This window comes from Budorcas taxicolor, chromosome 11, assembly GCF_023091745.1.
Source record: "Budorcas taxicolor isolate Tak-1 chromosome 11, Takin1.1, whole genome shotgun sequence".
NCBI lineage: Eukaryota > Metazoa > Chordata > Mammalia > Artiodactyla > Bovidae > Budorcas > Budorcas taxicolor.
This window is the reverse complement of record NC_068920.1, coordinates 159,644,276-159,664,156: the sequence shown is the minus strand read 5'-3', so window position 1 is coordinate 159,664,156 and position 19,881 is coordinate 159,644,276. Positions and strand designations below refer to the sequence as shown.

The window sequence follows — 19,881 nt, the reverse complement described above, 5'->3', positions numbered from 1 at the left end:
ACCCGCAACCCCTCATCACAGAATCCCACCCTCTGACATCATGGATCCTGCTCCTTCCAGAAGTGCACCTCGTCCCAAAGCTCCCCCTCAAGCCCCGGGGCTCTCCTTCTTTGCTCAGTCTCCAAATATTGGGGTTCTCCAAGTCCCCACCCAGAGCCCTCCTCTGCACTCTCCGGGGGGGCAGCACATGCACCCCACACCCCTCCTCCAGACTTCTAGCTCCTCTTGATAGCCCAGGGACCCCTCACAGACCACATGGTTCAAATGCACCCCCATCCCAGACCAGACCTCCCCTCCTGGGTCCCCAACCTGTGAACACCCCTTCTTCTCGCCTTACCAGGCAGTCCCACCCATCCTGACTCCCTGAAGAACCCAAGAACACCCCCAACCCCAGCCCAGGGCTGTGCCAACCTCTTCCCATCCTCCCATCTGGGCCGCACCCGGCAGCAGCCAGCGGCCCTAATTTGGTCACATCCTCCCCTCCCAGCAAAGCTTCTTCAGAGAAGGGAGGGAACGTGCTAATGGGCCAGGATGCAGCCCCCTGCACTGCTGCAGCCTGGCCCCCCCAGCCCAGGGCCAGGGATCCCCGCCCTCCCTCAAGGGGCAGTCGCCCATAGGGAGGATGGTGGTCTTGGGACATTGTGGATTTCAGGACTCCATAACTCCCTTCCTGCGCGACCTGTCACTTCCCAGGTCTGGGCCTCAGTTTTCCTGCCCCTCCTGCTGCTCACAGTAGCGTCACCTGCTGTGCTAAGAGTGAAGGGTGGCACCAGGGGGATGGGAAGACAAGAAAGAGCGTTCAATAAGGCCTCTGAGGTTTCCCACCGGTAAGGGCCGGCCACCCGAGGGCGGTGTAAGCGAGGCTCTCTCTGATCCCCCAGGAGCCACAAGCTCCCCGAGCCCCGATCACTCCCCACCCGAGCTGTCCCAGACCCATGGGTCACATACAGGCCCTGGGGTGAGCCCGCATAGACCTCATGGACACACACAGGTGCTCCAGGGAGGAGCAGACGAATCCTGGCTGCCCCCAACCTGGGGCCACCTGTGGCTTCCCCCCTGGTGGGGGGAGGGGCAGGGGGCTCCTGAGACCTCCACACCTCAACAAGTCAATGACCGTGGAGGCTCACAGGCCCCCAGGCAGGAGGCCCCAAGGGGGAACACCAGGAGGGAGGAGGCCCCAAGGGGGAACACCAGGAGGGGGCTGAGAGGAGACTGCAGGGTGGGCACCCGCCCTGGAGCAGACGACCTGGTGACCTTGGCCAGGGGCGGCAGGCAGGCTCATCCGTGACACGGACCCTCCAGCAGAGCCGCCGCTAGCGGAGAGGTAAGGCGCGCCTCCCACTGCCACTGCCCTGTGATGAGATCGGTCCATGCCTCCGCCGGGCTGGGCACAGAGCAGACCGGCGCCCTCCAGCCCGCCCCGCGCCAATTTTCCATAAATGCCCAGCTGCGGGGGAGCCTGAGTTTCATCAGGAAGGAGGCCTGGCCTCCCGCCCAGCACTCCCGGGTGCTCCAGGAGCCCCTCGCCCTCACCCTGAAGGAGCCAGTCTCCCAGAGCCCAGCCCGCTCAGGCCTCCCCCGGGGTGGGGGGCAGCGGCCCAGCCCCCATGGCTATTTCCACCCTCATTGGCTGAGCTCCGGCTGGTGGGGGCCCATGGCCCGCCGCAGGGCACCCCCCGCCTGCCTCGCCACCCTGCACCCTCTGTGCAGGCTCGCTGAGGGGGAGGACGCAGGGCCTCAGGCTGCCAGCCCTGGGGAGATAAAGACCAGAGCCGTGAGCCACTGTTGCAGCGACCAGCCCTGCACCCTGCCCTCCACGCGGGACTCTGGAGACCCTGACAGAGCCCCAGGCTCCTGGGGTGTGCAAGGAGCCACGTTCATAGTCACCCATGAGCTGACCCAGCCCTGACCGCTCCTGGCCCCTGCTCCTTAACCGCTCACGGCGCCCCCGTCCTCCACAATAAGAGGGATCAGGGTGCCGGGTGGCAGGATGACTGAGCAGTCCTGGGGCTGCTTCATCTGCCAAAGGGCCCATTGTGGGTCTGGGGAGAGCGCCAGGGCCCCCTGACTTCAGGAACCTGGAGTAGATGTCAGTTCCCTGACCACAGAAGGTGGGTTCGGGTGGGGAGGGGCCCAGTCAGGCCCCAGGCTCCCAGACCTGCTCTTCACTACCCTGAACTCAGGCCTGGAGGACCCTGACCATGGCCCCAAAGAAGCTGGGCTCTCTCCCACTGCGGGGGCGGGTCCAGGCACTATGTGTGACCCCGGTCAGTGCAGTACCCTCTCTGAGCCGTGGTTTCTTCCTCCATCACAGGGCTGCTGCTGCAGCCAGCAAGAAGAGGTTGAAGGCACTGAGCCCAGCAAGTGATAAGTGCGCCACATGGAGCCAGGGACTCGCCTGCCAACAGTCACAGTATCGGCAGAGAACGTCAGGGGTCTCACTGCGGCTCTGGCAGGATGCGACAAGTGGCTAGCGGAGCCAGGCGGTGGGGCCCGGGCTAAGACTGGACACAGAGAGGAGAAGCCCTCAAGGGAAACCAGGCCTGAGAGGCTGCTCAGGCCACTCAGATCCCAGTTCAGAGGCCCCTGATCCCACGTGGCCCCTCAGGTTCCTTCCTGAGCTCCAGACCACCCCACTGGCTGAGTTCTGGGGCTGCACCAGCCCTTATGCTGAGAGGTGAAGGGTCCCCAACAGCCCACTTCACTGGTGAAGAAACTGAGGCTTCACAAGAGGCAAAGGCCCTCGTCCCAGGTCACGTTCATGGTCAGCAGTGGAGGAGTGGAGGTGGGAGGTCAGGTCGACGTGACTCCAGAGCCCAAAGTTAAGAAGGCTTTAGCCTAGAGATGGTCATCCCTGAGAAGAGGGCCACCCACCCCGTGCCCCCAGGCCACAGCAAGCCCCCACCCAGCACCTATTGAAGGCGAGGCACTGGGGTGCATGAGACTTGGGGAGCAGCGGCTCCTGTCCATCAAAGCGCCCCTTGGTGGTACCTATCCTGGAGACTAAGGCCCCCAGGACCCCATCTTTCTCCTGGATGCTGTGACCTTTCTGGCTTTCAGATTTCCCAAATAGACCTTGAATCTTTGCGATTCATTTCCCACTCCAAGCCTCAGTTTTCTCCTCTGACAAATGGAATAGGAATATTCACTCTGACCCACTCACAGGTAGGTGAAAGTGCTTTGTCCCTGGAGGAGGAGTCCAAGGTCTCCCCAAAGGTGCCCTCCCCAGATCCCCTGAGGGAACAGGGCCAGGACCCCCAGCCCCAGGAGAGAGGGGCAGAGTCCAGGAAATCACCGAAAAAAAGGTGTGTTTCAAGTCATGTGTTTTAGTTCAAAATTTTCTTAGTTCAAATAGATTTTGCAGTCTATTTCATCATTTACAGATGCTTGTTTTGCTTTAAAATTAAAATTTCGAAATGCATTGATTTTAATTTCTATGTAAGTTGAATAACTGTTCCCAAAATGTTCTCAAGTCAAACTGCAGGAAGATGTCATTTGTCTCGTGGCTTCCAGGAATAGCAAGACGAAAGAGCTGCCATATATTCGGCATGACTGTGTGTGTGTCCTAGACAAGGCATGTCTCATGCCTGAAGCTCATTCAGTGCCCAAATGATGCTGTGAGGTAAGAATTTTGATTATCCCCATTATACTGACCAGGAAACTGAGACCCCAGGGGGAAAGCCATTTGCCCAAGGACCAAAGTTAGCCTGCAGTGGAGCTGGAGCCAGAACCAGGGTCTGAGTGATAGCATAGCTTGTCCGGAAGTGCGGTGTCTGAAACAGCACACAAACGTATTCTGAGAATAACCTTGCTTAACACTCTGCCTGATTCCTGCACTTCACCATCTGTCCCCCTGAATCTTCGGCTTCTCTGAATCCCCAGAAAAGGGCCACCAGGGCTGGGAAGCAGAAGTCCATAGTATCTGCTGATCTGTTAATGACTTGCTTTGATGAGGGAACCAGATCAAGGCACACTGATGCAGGTTCAAATCCCGGCTCTCCCATGTCCCGGCTGTGCATCCTTGCATGAGTGGCTTAACCTCTCTGAACCTCATCTGAAAACTGAGCATGCTAAAACCTATATACATCGTGAAGAGACTAGAAGAAACTGGCAAAAATGTTCACAACAGTGACATCAGAGAAACAGTACAAGGAATGCCCGTATCTTTCAGTTCTGTCCTTCCCCAGTGGCTGGATCTGTGGGCAGGATCTGGGTCCACCTACATCACAACCATAGAACAGCATCCAGCACACAGGAGGCGCTCTGCACGCGTTCGTTCTTGTGGAAGGCCTGTGTTATGCTCAGTTTGGGTGGGTAAACTGGAAGGTAGACATGCCCACCTTTATTGTCTGAAACGCAGTCACTTCTGGCTGATAAATGGACTGGCCTTGGTGACTGCACGTGTGTTCCTCACTTTCTCACACATGCACACACACACCAAGGGAAGACTCCAGTGACTCCCTGGTTCAAGCCCTCTCTACCGACAGACTCTGAATCTTCCAGAAGAGTGGTTGGTCCTGAAGGATGCGAACCACACCTTCTGCTTCCTTTGAGACCTTGGGGAAAGGCTGACATTCGAGATTTTCTCAGGACTCCTAGGGGAGAACCTCTCAAACATTTCAGAGCAGAGTGGAGTGCTCAGGGATTTGGTGTAGCCCAATTTCACGAATATTTTCCAAGCATCTGCCAAGGTCAGGGGCTTCCCTTGTGGCTCAGCTGGTAAAGAATTTGCCTGCAATGCGGGAGACCTGGGTTCGAGGTCAGAGGCTGCGGGAGGGACTGAAGCACCTGGCCAACAGGAAGGGTCTATTTCTGAGTCAAGTAATTCATTCTTTAGCTCCTATGTGACCTTGAGAAACTGAGTTCACCTCTCTGAGCCTCAGTCTCCTCTCCTGTAAAATGGGGATTGTGGTGGTGGTGCCAAAACCTTCCTTCCAGGGTGGTTAGAAGGAGCAAACAGGATTTTTCACCCCTTCGTTCATCCAGCAATTAATTTCTGAGCACTCATATGGGCCAGGGAACGCGACAGTGACCTAGACACCAGTCCTTGTCCTCCAAGGCCCTGATGGAACTGTTAGATATCGACCTACAGCAGGGGGCCACAGGGTTGTCGAATTATCTGTCATGTAAAGGAGGAAACCGACCCAAGTAGGGGTCAGGGCGTGCTCCCTGAGGACGGGGCACTTACACTGACCTGTAAAGGCAATCAGACCTCAGCAGGCAGAGAGAAAGGGCTTACCAGCACTGGGGCTGCTGACGTTCAAAGTTCAGAGCATGGTGAGACCTGGGGACCACCAGAAGGGGCCAGGGAACATTCAAGAGGAACAAAGCATTAAGCCAGAAGAAGCGCCATGGGACATACCTGGTGGTCCAGTGGTGAATACTCTGCATTCCCAATGCAGAGGGCCCAGGTTCGATCCCTGGTCAGGGAACTAGATCCCACATGCCGCAACAAAGATGGAATTTCCCATGTGCCGCAGCTAAGACCCAGTGCAGCCAAGTAAATATTTAAAAGCAGAAGAAGCCTATGACCCAGGCAGATGGAGCACAGGTGTCTAGGTCACTCCAAAATGTTAGCAATTGCTATTCTCATTAATAAAGGTGTCACAGCACGCAAAGGCAGGGCAGGACAACCAGGGCCGATAACATGAGCACCTGGGAGGGGCAGGGCCAACGAGAGCCATGGGTAGTCGCCCTCCACCTATCCACCCCGTCCTGGGGCACATGGCCTCTGCCTCCTCTGACCCATAGCCCCCACTTGCTTGCTTTGTCCCTAGTCCTGGGAAAGGGAGGGACACGCCAGGCTGGCCTTCATCACAGTGGCCCCCAAAGGTTCCAGGGCACACATCCCAGGGCCTGTGAGGGTGGAGCCCCAGGAGCCCAGGATTCGCGGCCCTGAGGGTTCCAACTCCAGCTTTGGCCCTTTAAGAGCTATGAGTCGGGTCACTCATTGTCCTGGACTCCGGCACTGGGACTCTGAGAAAGTCACACCCGCACACCCGCCAGCCTGACCGGAACTCACCAGAGGCAGGACCGTGACCCTGAGCAAATGCTGCTGTCTCCTCCGGCCAAGGCGGGCCCCCTTCTCCCGCCCTGCACCCCGTGTCCTCACCTGTTCCCAAGGCTGGCCCCGCCAGTGTGACCTCTGGGTGGAGCCCTGCCCTGCTGGTCAGCTGCTTCCCAGAAGGGCTCCCTGATTGGCCTCTGGCTCCGGGGGCACCCCCTCTACACTCCCACCCGTGCTCCTTCAGGTTTCCAGGGCCTCAGAGTTGCCACAGCTTGATGCCTCCAGACCCAGAACGCACTGTTCCTTCTCTGTGAAACACTCTCAGCATCTCCCATAAACCACGCCTCCCCCCAAATCTCCCCGTGGCTTCTCAGCTCCTAGGTCTCCCTGAGGTTGCGCTGCCAAAGTGAGCAAATAAAAATTCAGATTTCACATAAACAACGAATAACTGTTTAGTATATCTGGCAACACTACCCTTGTTGTTCAGTTGCTAAGTCCTGTCCGACTCTTTGCGACCCCACGGACTGCAGCACGCCAGGCTTCTCTAACCTCACCATCTCCCAGAGCTTGCTGAGATTCACGTCCATTGAGTCGGTGATGCCATCCAACCATCTTATCCTCTGTTGCCCCTTCTCCTTGGCCCTCAGTCTTTCCCAGCATCAGTGTCTTTTCCAATGAGTCAGGTGACCAAAGTATTGGAGCTTCAGCTTCAGCATCAGTCCTTCCAATGAATATGCAGGGTTGATTTCCTTTAGGATTGACTGGTTTGATCTTGCTGTCCAAGGGGCTCTCAAGTGTCTTCTCCAGCACCACAGTTTGAAAATATCAATTCTTTGGTGCTCAGCCTTCTTTATGGTTCAGCTCACACCCGTACATGATAACCGTCTCTCCTAAAACACTGCCTCCTCCAGGAAGCCCTCCCAGGTGTACCCCAGACCTGGTGGACTCGCTTTGCATTGCACAACACTCTATCTTGTTTCCCTGCCAAACTGAATCCAGGAGGGCCAGAAACCCATCCATCCAATCTACCCTGTGTCTCGGCACTCCCATGACTTTCTGGATTGGGGAGTGAGGGGTAGCATAGTGGCCCAGGGATGCCCTTGGCCAGACTCGCCCACAGGGGTACCCAGGGCCTCCACCCATTCTCACACAGCGGGCTGGCCCTCCTTCCCAGAGATGTGCCCAGAATGCTTCTCATGACCACCCAGCCCCCCTCCACGGAGCCAGGGTGGAGGAAACACGCACCAAGGTGGGAGCAGCTGGCAGGCTCCTCTCCTTTATTTTGACGACTACGTTAATTAAGATCCCATTCCGCTCAGGCCTAGCAAGGAAACAATAGTTGCCCAACGTGGCTGTGTGGGCTAGTGAGCCATGGAGACTGGCAGGGCCACGGGGGCCCAGGGCAGGACCCCCTCCCAACCAGCAGAGGCTTTGAGCTCCACCAAGCTCTCCGCCTGCCCAGCACACACACCATATATTTTTGAACAGAAGGGAAGCATTCTTATTTTTTCCCCCACAGTGCCAAAAATAGCCCCATCTCCTGCCTTTGAACAGGAATCTTGTGGTTCCTACAAAGAGACAGGGCCAGGAGGGGCCTCAAAGGAGGGGCTGAGCTGATTGGCTGACCCCCTCCTCGTCTCCCCAGCCCCAGCAGGAGAGAGGGGCAGGGGTCCTCGCTAGGCCTGACCCGCTGAGGCCCAGCCTCCCAGCACCTGCCTTCTGAGGCCCACCTCTCCCCCAGATGTGGCAAGCCCCCCATCACCCAGGCCAGGAGGTGGGAGGAGGCCCGGCAAAGGAACAGCAAAGACCCAAGATGGATGCTGAGAAGCAACGTCCCTCATCCATTAGCATGTGCGTTGACGGATCTGCTTCCCTCCTTTCGACAAACGTGTTCCAGGCTCTGTCCGAGGACCAGGGATGGAGCAGTGAGCCGTGAGACCAGACGCGGTCCCATCCACAAGGTGCCCACAGCCCGATGGAAGCAGGGTGGGCTACACGTGTTCTCATCGCCAGATCTGGGGCAGGCACTGGCTGGGCCCCGGGCACCTCTGTGGAGGGGACTTGGGCACTGGTTTAAGCCGAGTGTGGGTGGAGGTAGGGGCCCCGGGGTCAGAGGACTGAGGCAAATGGAAGGGTCAGATGGAAAGCTGTCCTAGTGGTAGTGGGCACTCATCCCTGGCTAGGACCCTCATGTCACCCGGCCGCAGGCCCCCAGCGGGGGGCGTTTTCCCATCTTACGCCTGAGGCCCCCGGGACTCAGAGAAGGGTTTTCGAGTCTAGGATGTCCAGGCCCTCTTGCCAATGTTTTCCACCTTCATTCCACCCACCACCCCGGGAGGCGGGGCTATCGTCACCGGCCCATTTTACAGACGAAGTGAGGAGGCTCCATAAGAAAGGGCTTGGCCAAGATCGCAAAGCTGATGAGAGGAGCTGGGCGTTGTACCCAGGCCCGGCTGGTCCCTGAGGGGGAACTCCTGACACGACTCACAAGCCATCTCAAATCCTCTCCCCTCCCCCACCCACCAGGTCACTAGATCTCAGATCCTATTTCCTCCCCCACCCCTAGAAGAGAAAGCAGGTGTCAGGGTGCAAAGGGATCACAGGCCTGGGAAAGCTGTGTCCGACTCTTTGCAACCCCATGGACTGCAGCACACCAGGCTTCCCTGTCCTTCACCATCTCCCAGAGCTTGCTCAAACTCATGTCCACCGAGTCGGTGATGCCATCCAACCATCTCATCCTCTGGCATCCCCTTCTCCTCCTGCCCTCAATCTTTCCCAGCATCAGGGTCTTTTTCAATGGAAATAGAGAACTGGGGATGTAAACCCAACCAACTCTGCTGCTGCTGCCAAGTCACTTCAGTCGTGTCTGACTCTGTGCGACCCCAGAGACGGCAACTCTGCCTTCCTCCAAATCCAGGGTCCTTTCTGGTTCCCACAGCAGCTTCCTAGTTTTAAAAAAAAAAAACAAAAAAAAGAGGCCACTTCCTGCCCCCAGCAGGCTAGAGCAGTCGGGGAGCCAGAGGCTGAAGAAAGAGAGAATGGCACTCTGAGCCCACTTCCTAGCTGAAAACCCGAGCTTGGAATGAAAAAAAAAAAAGCAGAGTGCTATTTCTGCCTTGGGTTAAACATTCCTCAAAGCCACATTCCTCTGCCCTCCTCCTCCCCCCCTGCCAGGGAATCCAGAGCTCAGTGTGGCCTGGACGCCCCGCCAGCTTCCGGGGCCACCTCGTGAGAGCAGGAGTCCCAGAGCCAGCAGCTGGCCTGCGCCCATCCCAAGCACCCTGCCGGGCTCCCGAGGTGGGGAGCATGGCCTCCCCGCGGGCACAGTCGGTCAGGCTTCCCTGAAGCTGAGAAAAGGTGACACCCCATCTTACTGAGAGTGCGACAGATGGGGAACGGAGACCCTGAGAGGCGCCACCAAAGGCCACGACGAGTCCTGGGCTGGAATGGGGATCCCAGACTCTGACTCCCTGGCAACTCCGCACCCCCATCAGATGGCAGGGCACGGGCACAGATGGGTCCCACCCGGGTCATCGGAGGAGCAAAACAAAGCAACACGTGGACAAGCACGTTGGGAAAACTAAGCTTTCCCCAGAGGCACACACAGGCCTGCACTGTGCTCTAGACTGGGCACTGAACAAACCCCTAAATCCACCAGACCTGTCCCAGCCCTCAAGTTGCGGACAGTGACACAGGGCCCTGTGACCCAGCCTCCAGACCCCGCGGTCTTCTGTGTCACTGTGCCTCTGAGCCCCCGTGAGGACTCCGCGTCTTCCTGGGCCCAACAGACACTTCCCAACGCACCGCACCCATGCCAGGCAGGGGCAGGGCAGGGCACAGTGACCGGGGCGCTCTGGGCCTCCACGGCCTCATCCTTGGGCTGCCCCTCCTCAGGCTGCCCCCGATCAGCTTCCCAGCCCCCAGTCCGCGGGCTCCCCGAAAGCAGCGGACACTGCACAATGGGGTGCTCTGCTCCAGAGCTCACAGGCTGGGAGGCTTCCCTGAGGTCAGCACAGGGTCCACACAAGGTCAGAACCCAAGGCCCCCCATGGATGCGGCAGAGCTAAGAAAGCCTCAGAGACGGGGGTGCGGCCCTGCCCACTGCATGCTCCTGGTGGGGCTCCCTGGACTCGTCCCAGCCCTTCTCCTGCCACCTTCCTGCAGGCCTCAGCTCTGCCCGAGGAAGCCAAGCATGGCTGCCTCCAGTCCCCTGCAGAAATCAGAACAGCAAGTCCAGTGCGGCTGGGAAATCCCTGGCGGTCCGGTACTTTGGACTCCACCCTTGCACTGCCAAGGGCATGAGTTCAATCCCTGGTGGAGAAACTAAGATCCTGCAAGCCACACGGCACCACCAAAAATAAATAAGATCAGTAGGGCTGTGTTTCCGGCTGGAAGGATCCTACCACCCCACCATCCAACCTCCCATCCAGCCCAGGCATCCAGGAACACCTGGCACTGTCTGATACTCTGGCAGCTGCTTGAATGCCTCCACTGATGGGACACTCACTACCTTCAGCAGCAGCTCCAAGGTTATGAGGCTAACAGAGATGGGACGCTGGCACGCGGTGGGAAGTGCATGGCTTTGCAAGATAAAGGTCTAAGTCTAAGCCTGAGCCCGATCTTGGCTGCTGACTGGCTGGGCGGTCTTAGGCATGTCCCTGAACCTGCCTGGGCCTTCTTTCCCTCATCTGTAAAATGGACACAATAGTTCTCACTGCAGTGAGAACACAGGAGGGAATTCTGTACTCAGCATGCTTGGCACCAAGTGCCCACTTAGTAAACAGGATGCATCCTTACTCTCATTCCTCCCAGTGACATTTCCCCATAGCTCGAGGGCAGGGGGCTCCCAGCAACCGAAGCCTCAAGGCCAGGGCAGAAAGGAAGAGGCGTGGCAGCCACGTCACCTGGCCCTGGGGCGGCAGGCAGTTGAGCAATGAGTTCTGGCCCAGCCCCAGCCTGTCTCTGCCTCCCACCCAAGTGCCCCCACCCCCACCCCCCCTGCACACCTACATCACAACCTGCTCAGACCTGCCTTCATACACACCGACGTGCCGCTCACCCACTCCTGACACACGCGGTGACCCCATCACTCGGACTCGGTGCATGCCCACGTGAGCCAGGGCTGCACACCCACTCCCGGCGCCCACAGTCACTCACGCTCACCCACACCCATGCCCTTAGCGTCTCGGCGCACCCCCACCCCCAGCCGCACAGGACCCCTCCTCCAGGCCCAGAGTCAATTTTCCCCCCGCATCACTCACCAGGTGTGTGCCCTGGGCCAGCTGCAGTCCCCTGAGCCTCAGTTTCCTCATCTGTAAAGCGAGGACCATGCAGAGCTCCCAGGAGGAGTGGGTGACAAACACGTGAACCCTAAGCTGGGCCTGCATCCCACAGACGTGATCTAAGGCCCAACTCTCGCCGTGGTGACAGCCTCTGATCCTCACGAGTCACTGCTCACGGGCCCCCCATCACCAGTGATGCGCTCAGAGGGAGCACCGAGTGGGCCACCGAACTCAGTGTCTCCGCCGTGTCTGACCTCACACACAACACCCTGTGTTATGGGGGGCTTACAAGCCCCAGCTCACAGATGAGAAAACACAGGCATCAGGGGAGGAAGGACATGCCTGTGGCCGAGCCAAGTCATCAGACGCCAGAGCCCAAGCACGTCCCGTCCCTGGGACCCAGGATGGGGGTGGGAGAGGCTTCCCCAGAGGAAATCCCACCATCCGGCAATCTGAACACCGTACAGAAAGGGAAACCGAGGCCCAGAAGGGGCTAGCGACTCCAGTCACTGTCCAGGCTGCAGCAATTCTGGGACAGAACCCCAGGCAGGTGTGTCTACAGTCCCCCAGGCCCACATCCACGCAGGATCCTAAAACCCAGCCTTCAGGAGCCGGCCCACCCTCCCCACTTCCCAGAACGATCTAGCCTCCAACCCCCCAGGCTAAACATAGATGTCACTCCCAATTCAGTCAAGGGCCTGTGACACTCTACCCTGTGACCTCCCAGGGGGGTGGCCAGGAACCGTCCCCTGATTCTGATGGCCAATCAGCTCCCATCCTGTGAGGTCAATTACTGGCACTTACTGGCATCGGTTGCTGTGCCTGCTGACGGGCACACACCAGGCACCCAGAGCTCAGAGAGGTGGTGGGTTCCCCGGGGATACACGGCCAACACACTTACCCTTGAGCCCTCACCACTCTGCTGTCCCACCCCTGGCTGGGAATCTGACCCCAATTTCACATTATCTAGAAACCTGGCATGTTAATTTATGATGATCTCTGCCCTGGCTTCCCTTGTGGCTCAGATGGTAAAGAATCTGCCTGCAAAGCAGGATACCCAGGTTTGATCCCTGGGTCGGGAAGATCCCATGGAGAAGGGAATGGTAATCCACTCCAATATTCTTGCCTGGAGAATTTCACGGACAGAGGAGCCTGGCGAGCTACAGTCCATGGGGTTGCAAAGAGTCGGACACAACTGAGTGACTAACACTCTCACTTTCTTCCCTGGTAGACAGGCCACATGCAATACAAACTATTTCATCTCATAATGATAGTAAGAAGCAATCTCTTTTAAAATTTCTGTTTGTTTGTTTTTCTTTACCTGTTCATCTCCACCCCAAAGGCCAACTCATCATGGCACTGTGGGAGGCACCCGACGGGAATGAGCCCTCCTAGGTTCCCGGCCTGTGTATTTGCCATGTGGCCTTGGGAGAGATATTTCACCTTTCAGGTACTCGACTGGTCCGTTAGTAAAATGAGAACATTGAACTACATGACCCCAAAGTCTCCTCTAGCTCAAAGATTCCAGGATTTTATTTTATAGTAATCAAAGAAATGAATATTGAAATAGCGAGCTACTTTTTTCTTCTTCATCAAGCTGGCAATTATTAAGAAAACAATAATACTCGGTGCTGGCAAGGATACAGGGAAATAGGCACTCCCTCATCCACTTTTGCTGAAAATATAAATGGGAACATATTGATACTTTGTGGAGAGTAACTGAACAATTTTTCAATCAAAAGCCTTTTAAGATGTTCCCAGCCTGTAATGCCACAACTTCATTTGGGGAAATTTATCTTCAAGAAGAGACATGTGCAAAAATTTACTACAGAGATGTTTATGCCAAGATTTGGTACAAAGATGCTTGTCACAGCACTGTTTACACTGGGGAGAAAAAAGCAATCTACCTGTCCAGCGGCCGGGGATTAAATAAAATATGCTGCACTTATATGATGCATCATATGAAAATCATGTTTTAGAAGAACAGTTAATGATGTGGGCAAACATTCACAATCGTCAGATTTTTAAAAGTTAAAGAGTGTATAATCTCAAATTCACAAGGTAATGAAACCTATGTACCAAGGCCTATTGAGTCTTCCTCCTAAATACACGCAGGATCTGTCCTTTACATCACCCGCACGGATGAACCCCCAGTTCATCACCATGATCACACGACTTTGATTGCAACCCTCTTCTCCAATCCACTCACTGTAGCAGCCGACTCTTTGCGATCTCATGGACTGTAGCCCACCAGGCTCCTCTGTCCATGGAAATTTCCAGGCAAGAATACTGGAGTGGGTTGCCACCTCCTTTCTAGTGGGTCTTACCGACCCAGAGATCGAACCCTTGTCTCTTGCATCTTCTGCATTAAAAGGCGGATTCTTTACCACTGAGCCACCTGGGAAGCCCCCCCATTCATTGGACTATGTGCTAAAATGATATCTAAACCCAAATCTAATGTCTCCACCATCTCTATCCATGGACCCCCATTCCACCCACCTCAGAAAATGTCCAAGTCCCTTCCTATGGCCTTTGGGTGAGGGATGGCACGAGGCCCATGCACCAGCCGGCTATGTCGGCCCCAGAGGGGCTCAAGCCTGGTCTTGGGAGCAGAGGAGGCCGGGTCCAGTTCCGAGGCTGCCCCCAGGAGAAAGAGCTTTCCCTGACACTGTGAGATGTGAGATGCCAGAACTCTCTGCGGTGGGGGTGGCGACGGGTGGAGCTGGAGGAGGCAGAAAGCTGGAAGAGGTGTTTGCAGGTGGCCTGGGCCCTGGGGGTGTCCCTGCCCCTCTCTGGCCTCTGGTTCTCTCATCAAGGGGCAGAATGTAAACCAGTGAGAATATCCAGCTCAAGAGGACAGAGGACTTGCCTCCGAGGACCAGCTGCCTCCGGGAGAGGGTTTAAAGGGCCTCCCCCAGAACCAGGCAGCGCTAAATCCTCCGACTCTGGGGCCCCTGTGCTGTCTGTTTTCCAGAGGAAAGTGAGGCTCCAGGAGACGAGGTTTGCCCAAGGAAAGGGCCAGAACCCCAGCATATCCGGCCCCCGGGGTCTACGGCCCTCTCAGAGACTCTGTGGCTAAACATCCCCCCGCTCCCCTCCAGCCCACGCTTGGACCTCAAAGCCCTCTCCCCTTTAGACCCACAGAGTCACTTGGGCAGGTATTGCAGATGAGCAAACTGGGCTCAGAGAGGGTGAGCGACTCGCCTAAGGTCACAGAGCGTGAATGAGGACCCGGCCCCATTCTCCAGGATACAGAGTTTACAACGGATTTGATATTTCTTGCCCAAAGGCCCAGCCCCGCGTTAAGAGTCTAACCTCGATTCCTCCTGCTGGTGCTCTGTTTAGTTTTCAGTGGAGTCAGGGAGCAGCCTCCTGGGTCTTACCCGCATGCACATGGGATGCAGAGGGTTTGCAGAAGCCACCTTCCTTCCTAAGGGCCTTCCTTCTCCTGAGTGGCTTATCCTTTGCCTGGTGGTGGGGCCCTCCACACCCCGACTTGCTCATTTATCTTAAGACGAGTGCTTAGATCCTGCCTCCTCCAAGGCAATGTCTTGTCCTCTCTGGCCAAGCAGATTGGGAGGGGGAAGTAACCCTCAGAGAGTATCCCTTACCCTGGAGGAAGGGACCCTCTTGGACCCTTCCCAAAGCCAGAGAGATGTGACAACCAGCATCTCTCAACCAGACTCCTGGGATCCCCTTCTCTGCTCTGGGTCGCAGAGGCCTTAGCTGCTGGCTCCCCCAAAGCCCAGCCAGCTGCTCCTCCCTCCACATTCTGGGCATCAGGGAAAAGGCCAAAGAGGCTCCAGGCTGGCGAGCTAGGGCAAGGCAGAGCCCGGGCCGACCAAGAATGGCAGGGAGAGGTGACCTCCTCTGAGTCTTGGAAAGAGGGTCCATGGGGAGAGCGGTGAGCACCGTAAGGAGAGAAGAAAGGGGGAGAGGGGTGGAGCTTTCTGCCTCTTGGAACCGGCTGGCTTGGGTCCAGAAGCCTTTAAATGGAGGCAGCTCAGACCACAACAAATGGCCTGAGCGCCACAAGCTCAGCTTTCCAGATGACCTGCCTGGTTTCCACCTGAGGGCAGGAATTACATCTCTCTCATTCACATCTCCATCTCTGGGCCCGGCACAGAGTGGGCATTCAGGGAATGGTAGATCAGGGCAGCCTCAAAATTAACAAGTCGGGGGGAGGGGGGCAGGGAGACTGCTGCGGGTACAACAAGAACCTGCTAAGACTCGGGCCAACCAAAAGTCTCATCATTCTATGCCTCCTGAGTGCCAGGCACAAAGACCAGAACCGTGGAAGATTCCTCTGCAGAAAAATGAGAGGTACTTTGCTCACAAGATATATTTGCGACCAGTTCAGAATGAAGCTGAACTGTATAGTCAAAACAATGCGTTAATTACGATCACTAACATGTATCCTTAAATCCTTGACAAGTGTGTGTCACCCATTAAGGAGCCAAGTGGCTTAGAGTTAAAGAATCCACCTGCCAACGCAAGAGACATAAAAGACGCGGGTTTGATCCCTGGGTCAGGAAGATCCCCTGTAGAAGGAAATGGCAACCCACTCCAGTATTCTTGCCTGGGAAATCTGATGGACAGAGGAGCCTAGCAGGCTACAGTCCATGGGGTCACAAAGCAGTCAGACACAACTGAGCGATTAAATAGCAACAACCATTCACCTTGTATCATGTTGTGTGCAAATTATCTTGTTCCCTTGTCACATATCCTCGGAATCAGGTACCATGAGCACACTCATCTTGCGGATGAGGAAATTGAGGCTCAGTTAGGTGAAGAGCTGGCCTGTCCCATAGTCTGGGCACACAGGGCTGACAACAGCCTCAACAACAAGCTGGACATGAGCGGGCCAGACCTCATAGAAACCAGGCCACTGGCCACACCGAGCACTGTTCAGTGAGTCCCAGCTGGGCAGGGCCTGCACCTCTCGCAAACCTCCTGCTGCCCCTGGATGTGAACTGTGCCGGAAAGGGGTGAGGATTGGGTTACGGGGTGCTGATGACTTACAAAATCTTATATGCAGGGGAGGAAAAAAGTCTGCTTTGCAGTGTCAGGGCTGAATGAAGAAGCAGTTCAGCTAGGCTGAATCCAGATGCACCTAGGGAGGGCCACATAGTGGGAGCTTCAAGACTGCCTCCTGCTTACACACACACACACACACACACACCCCACCAAGATCATCTCTTCCAAAAACAGGAGGCTCCCCACCAAGGATGGCAGCTGGCACTGACTGAGGTGTGGACATCTGGGGTTCCCCTAGGGTTCCCCTGTAGCCTTTGGCAGCAGGTTGAGGGTCACCCGAGGTGGTGGCCTAGGCCACCAGGTGATGCTGACACATGCTGGGACCCCCAGAACCAGCTGTGGGTCTTGAGCCAGGAATCCTCAGAACCAAGGTCTGCATGACAGACACTCGTCAAGGAGACAAGTGCCTGGGCCCAGCTCAGACTCTGAGAATCGGAAATCTGGGAGGCAACCAGACCCGGGCACCTTGGTATTTAACTGGGGCTCTCCAGGAGATTCTGACATTTGAGAGTCCTCCCTAAGGGCTCCTCTCTGGACCCTGTACAAAACACAGAATCCCTTAAACAAAGAGCAGATGGCTCCAAGCCCTGTCACCAGGAGGCCCAGCTGGGGGCTTTAGAACCGGCTGCAGGCTTTCTCTGCTGTTCCTGCTGGGAGGTTCTTCATTCAATAGAGACCTGTGGCCCTACTAAGTGCCAGCACAATCAGAGAAGGAAGGGCCTGCCCTGGGGGAGCGGACACTAGCAAGGGAGACAGACAGAAGGCCCGTGAGCCCGCCACCATCTCCGTCAGCCCAAACCCAGTAAGAGCTCCTGAGAAAAAGTACCCGGCTTGTTCACTCCCTCAGCGAAACTGTTCCAGGTCTCCAAAGGCCTTTAAAAATAGACCGGCTCAGCCCAGCACCACGGGGCTGGTTCCCAACAAGGCCTTGTTGACTCAACTTCTCCCGAAGTTGCTAGATCTGCCCAGAGAGAGGGGAGTAGACAAAATGACCTCCCCAGGAACCTTCCCATCCGAGTCTACCAACATGAGCTTAGAAACTGGAAAGAGGAAAAGCTTCTCTGGATTTCTCAGGGTGAGTTCTGAGGTCTCTCGAAGGGCATAACTTGGGAGCCAGACAGCCCTGGGTTCAAGTCCTGGCATCGCCTGGTGACGGGGTGCTGTGGGATCTTGGGTCCTGGAACCACTGTGAAGACAACACGTTAGCAAAGCAAGGAGCTTGCTGCGTGATGCGCTCCAAGAGCAGGAACCTGGGCTTCACTCAGCTCACAGGCACCTCCCCTGCTCCCCACCATGACAGAGACACCCTGGAGCACCCAAGCCCACCCCTCCTTTGAAGCACACCGTGTGCTCTGCCCAGAAAGACCCCCCCGGGCAGCCTGCCCGCTGACAGCTATGGGTCACATCCAGACGGAGCCTGCAGGAAGGCCCAGCAAACCTCACAAAACCACAGCCAAACTGGAAAGGACCACCTGCCCAGCTCAGAAAGAGGGTGAGAGGAGTAAGGATGGACTCCTCCAAGCCTCACTCCCTTCGAGGAGCAGCTGCTGGGATGTGAGCGCCGTGCTGCAGAATTCCACTGGAGAAGAGCCAGTACCTCTAGCGGAAGAGCACCCACTCAGGAAAGCCCCCTTCATTCCAAACACACGGGGACCAAGGGGCACGGAGCGGAAGTGTGGGCTCGGGCAGACCTGCAAGCGTGCTCAGAAGATCAACCGAACGGGGTTGGGGGGTGGGGAGCAGAGGTTGTGCAATGCACCACCAGAAGCAGAGCCTCCATCAACGGGTGCAGCTGGTGGTCAGTCTGCCACCTCCAGGGAGGGCGCAGAGCTGCCGGATCCACACAGCTGCCCAGGTACGGGTTCTGAATTCCAACCCAAGCCCAGAATCTCTGCCCCCTTCCCAGTCAGATCCCCCAGGCAGAAGCCCTTCCTCACCCCTCAGCAGTCTTTCTTGAAATCCCCCAAAAGAGACCCTCTGTGGGTCAGGACCCAGCGCCATTAACCCTTGGCGTGCCAGGGGTATCTCCCAGAGGCTTGCAGGGAAGAAGTCTGGGATGGAGAAACTGGAGATGTGAGCGAACTGGAGAGGTGTGGAATTGGACAAGTGGAGAGAGACACACTGGGACAGACGTAGGGACATCTGAGATGGGCAGACCCTCCTCTCATGGGTGCCCCAGATGGTTACAGGATGCGTAGGGCCAGATCACCTAGGGCTGCAGAAACCCACTTCCCAGTCTGGCAAGTAGAGATGGAAGCCAGGAAGGTGAGATCAGGGCCAGAGGAGAGATCAGCCTGGAAGTCCTGCAGCCAAGAGGGCGCCCAGGACCCTTCGCTGCCGCCAGCTCTCTGGCAAGTCTTCCCCCCCGCCACCCAACACCCCCCTAACACACGATCAGGGCCAGGGAGGGGGCGACAGGCCAACCTCGCAGCAGTAGCAGCGGCAGTAGCAGCAGCGGCATCGTGATGCATGAATCACCCGCCCCGCCGCCAGTCGGCTCCGCGCAGCCGGAGCCACCTCGCTAGCGGGCGCCCCCTCCGCGGCCCACCGCCCCTCGCTCGTGCCCATCCCTGCCCTTTTGGACAGCTCTGCTGGGAGGGGGCCGCGAAGGGGCCAGGGCCTGCCCTCCCGTCCCGAGGGTGGCCCCGCGCACGCTGACAGGCGGCAGACGTCCGGGGCGCGCGTGGAGACGGGGTGGGGGGGTGCCCTAGAACAATAGGGCCAGGTGTGAGGCTGGGGGCGCGGCCGCGAGCTTCCGAGGGCCCCGGGGCGTGGGGGGCAGAGCAGGGGACGGCCGAGGGAGCGCGGCTGCCTCGCGGGGAGCTGGCCCCTGGGGGGCGGACACTGGGGGCGCGGAGCGGGCTGGTGCGGGAGAGGGGGCGCGCGTGGGGGGAGGGGCGCGAGGGGGCGGAGGCGGCGCCGGGGGCGCGGCGCGGGGGTCCCGGCGGGCGCACTCACAGTAGGTTTTCCTGGTCAGCTCCTCCACAACTTCAGGCTTCAACTTGCTGTTGGATTTCCCCATCCTCGGCGGCCGCGGCCCCCGCGCCCCGGGCCAGACCCCGTCGGGGCACCCAGCGGGAGCGGCTGGGCCGGGGCGGGGCGCGCGGGGGGCGCCGGCGGGCCGGGCCGGGGCCGCGCCTTTGTCTGCGCCGGGCCGGCGGGGCCGGGGCACGGGGGCACCGTACGGCAGGCCCGGGCCGTCCGGCCGCCGCCCTCTCCGGGCGCCGCGGCGCGGAGCTGCGCTGGGCTGGGCGCCGACGCGGCCGCGCTGTCGCCGCGGTCGTCCCTGGTTACTGAGCTCCGCGGCACATGCTCGCTGCTGCGCTTCGCTCTCGCCGCCGCCCCTGCGCTCCCCGCCTCCCGCCCGCACCGGCGCGCCGGGGGTGGACCCGGAGCCGCCACTCAGCGCCCGGCGCCACCTCCCGCCCCGCACCCGCCCGCCCGGCCGGGCCTGCGCCGGCGGGTCGGCGGCCCCGGGGAGCGCCGAGCGGGGCCGGCGGAGGGGCGTCCCCCCACCCCCGGCTTCATCGGTCCCCGAGCCGGGAGGGCGAGGTC

General features: G+C 58.0%; 1 protein-coding gene and 1 non-coding gene across 2 annotated transcripts in view; one reads left to right on the top strand and one right to left on the bottom strand.

Moving 5' to 3' along the window:
- NCS1 (neuronal calcium sensor 1) overlaps window positions 1–19,348 on the bottom strand; it is a 52,727-nt gene extending 33,379 nt beyond the window's left edge. The window contains exon 1 of the mRNA XM_052649262.1: window positions 19,285–19,348. Within this exon, the coding sequence (XP_052505222.1) occupies window positions 19,285–19,348 (64 nt within the window). The remainder of the gene's footprint in view (window positions 1–19,284) is intronic.
- Window positions 5,360–5,432, top strand: TRNAG-CCC (transfer RNA glycine (anticodon CCC)). Its single transcript has one exon. It is a non-coding gene; the product is annotated as a tRNA-Gly (tRNA).
- Window positions 19,349–19,881: the final 533 nt, after the last annotated feature.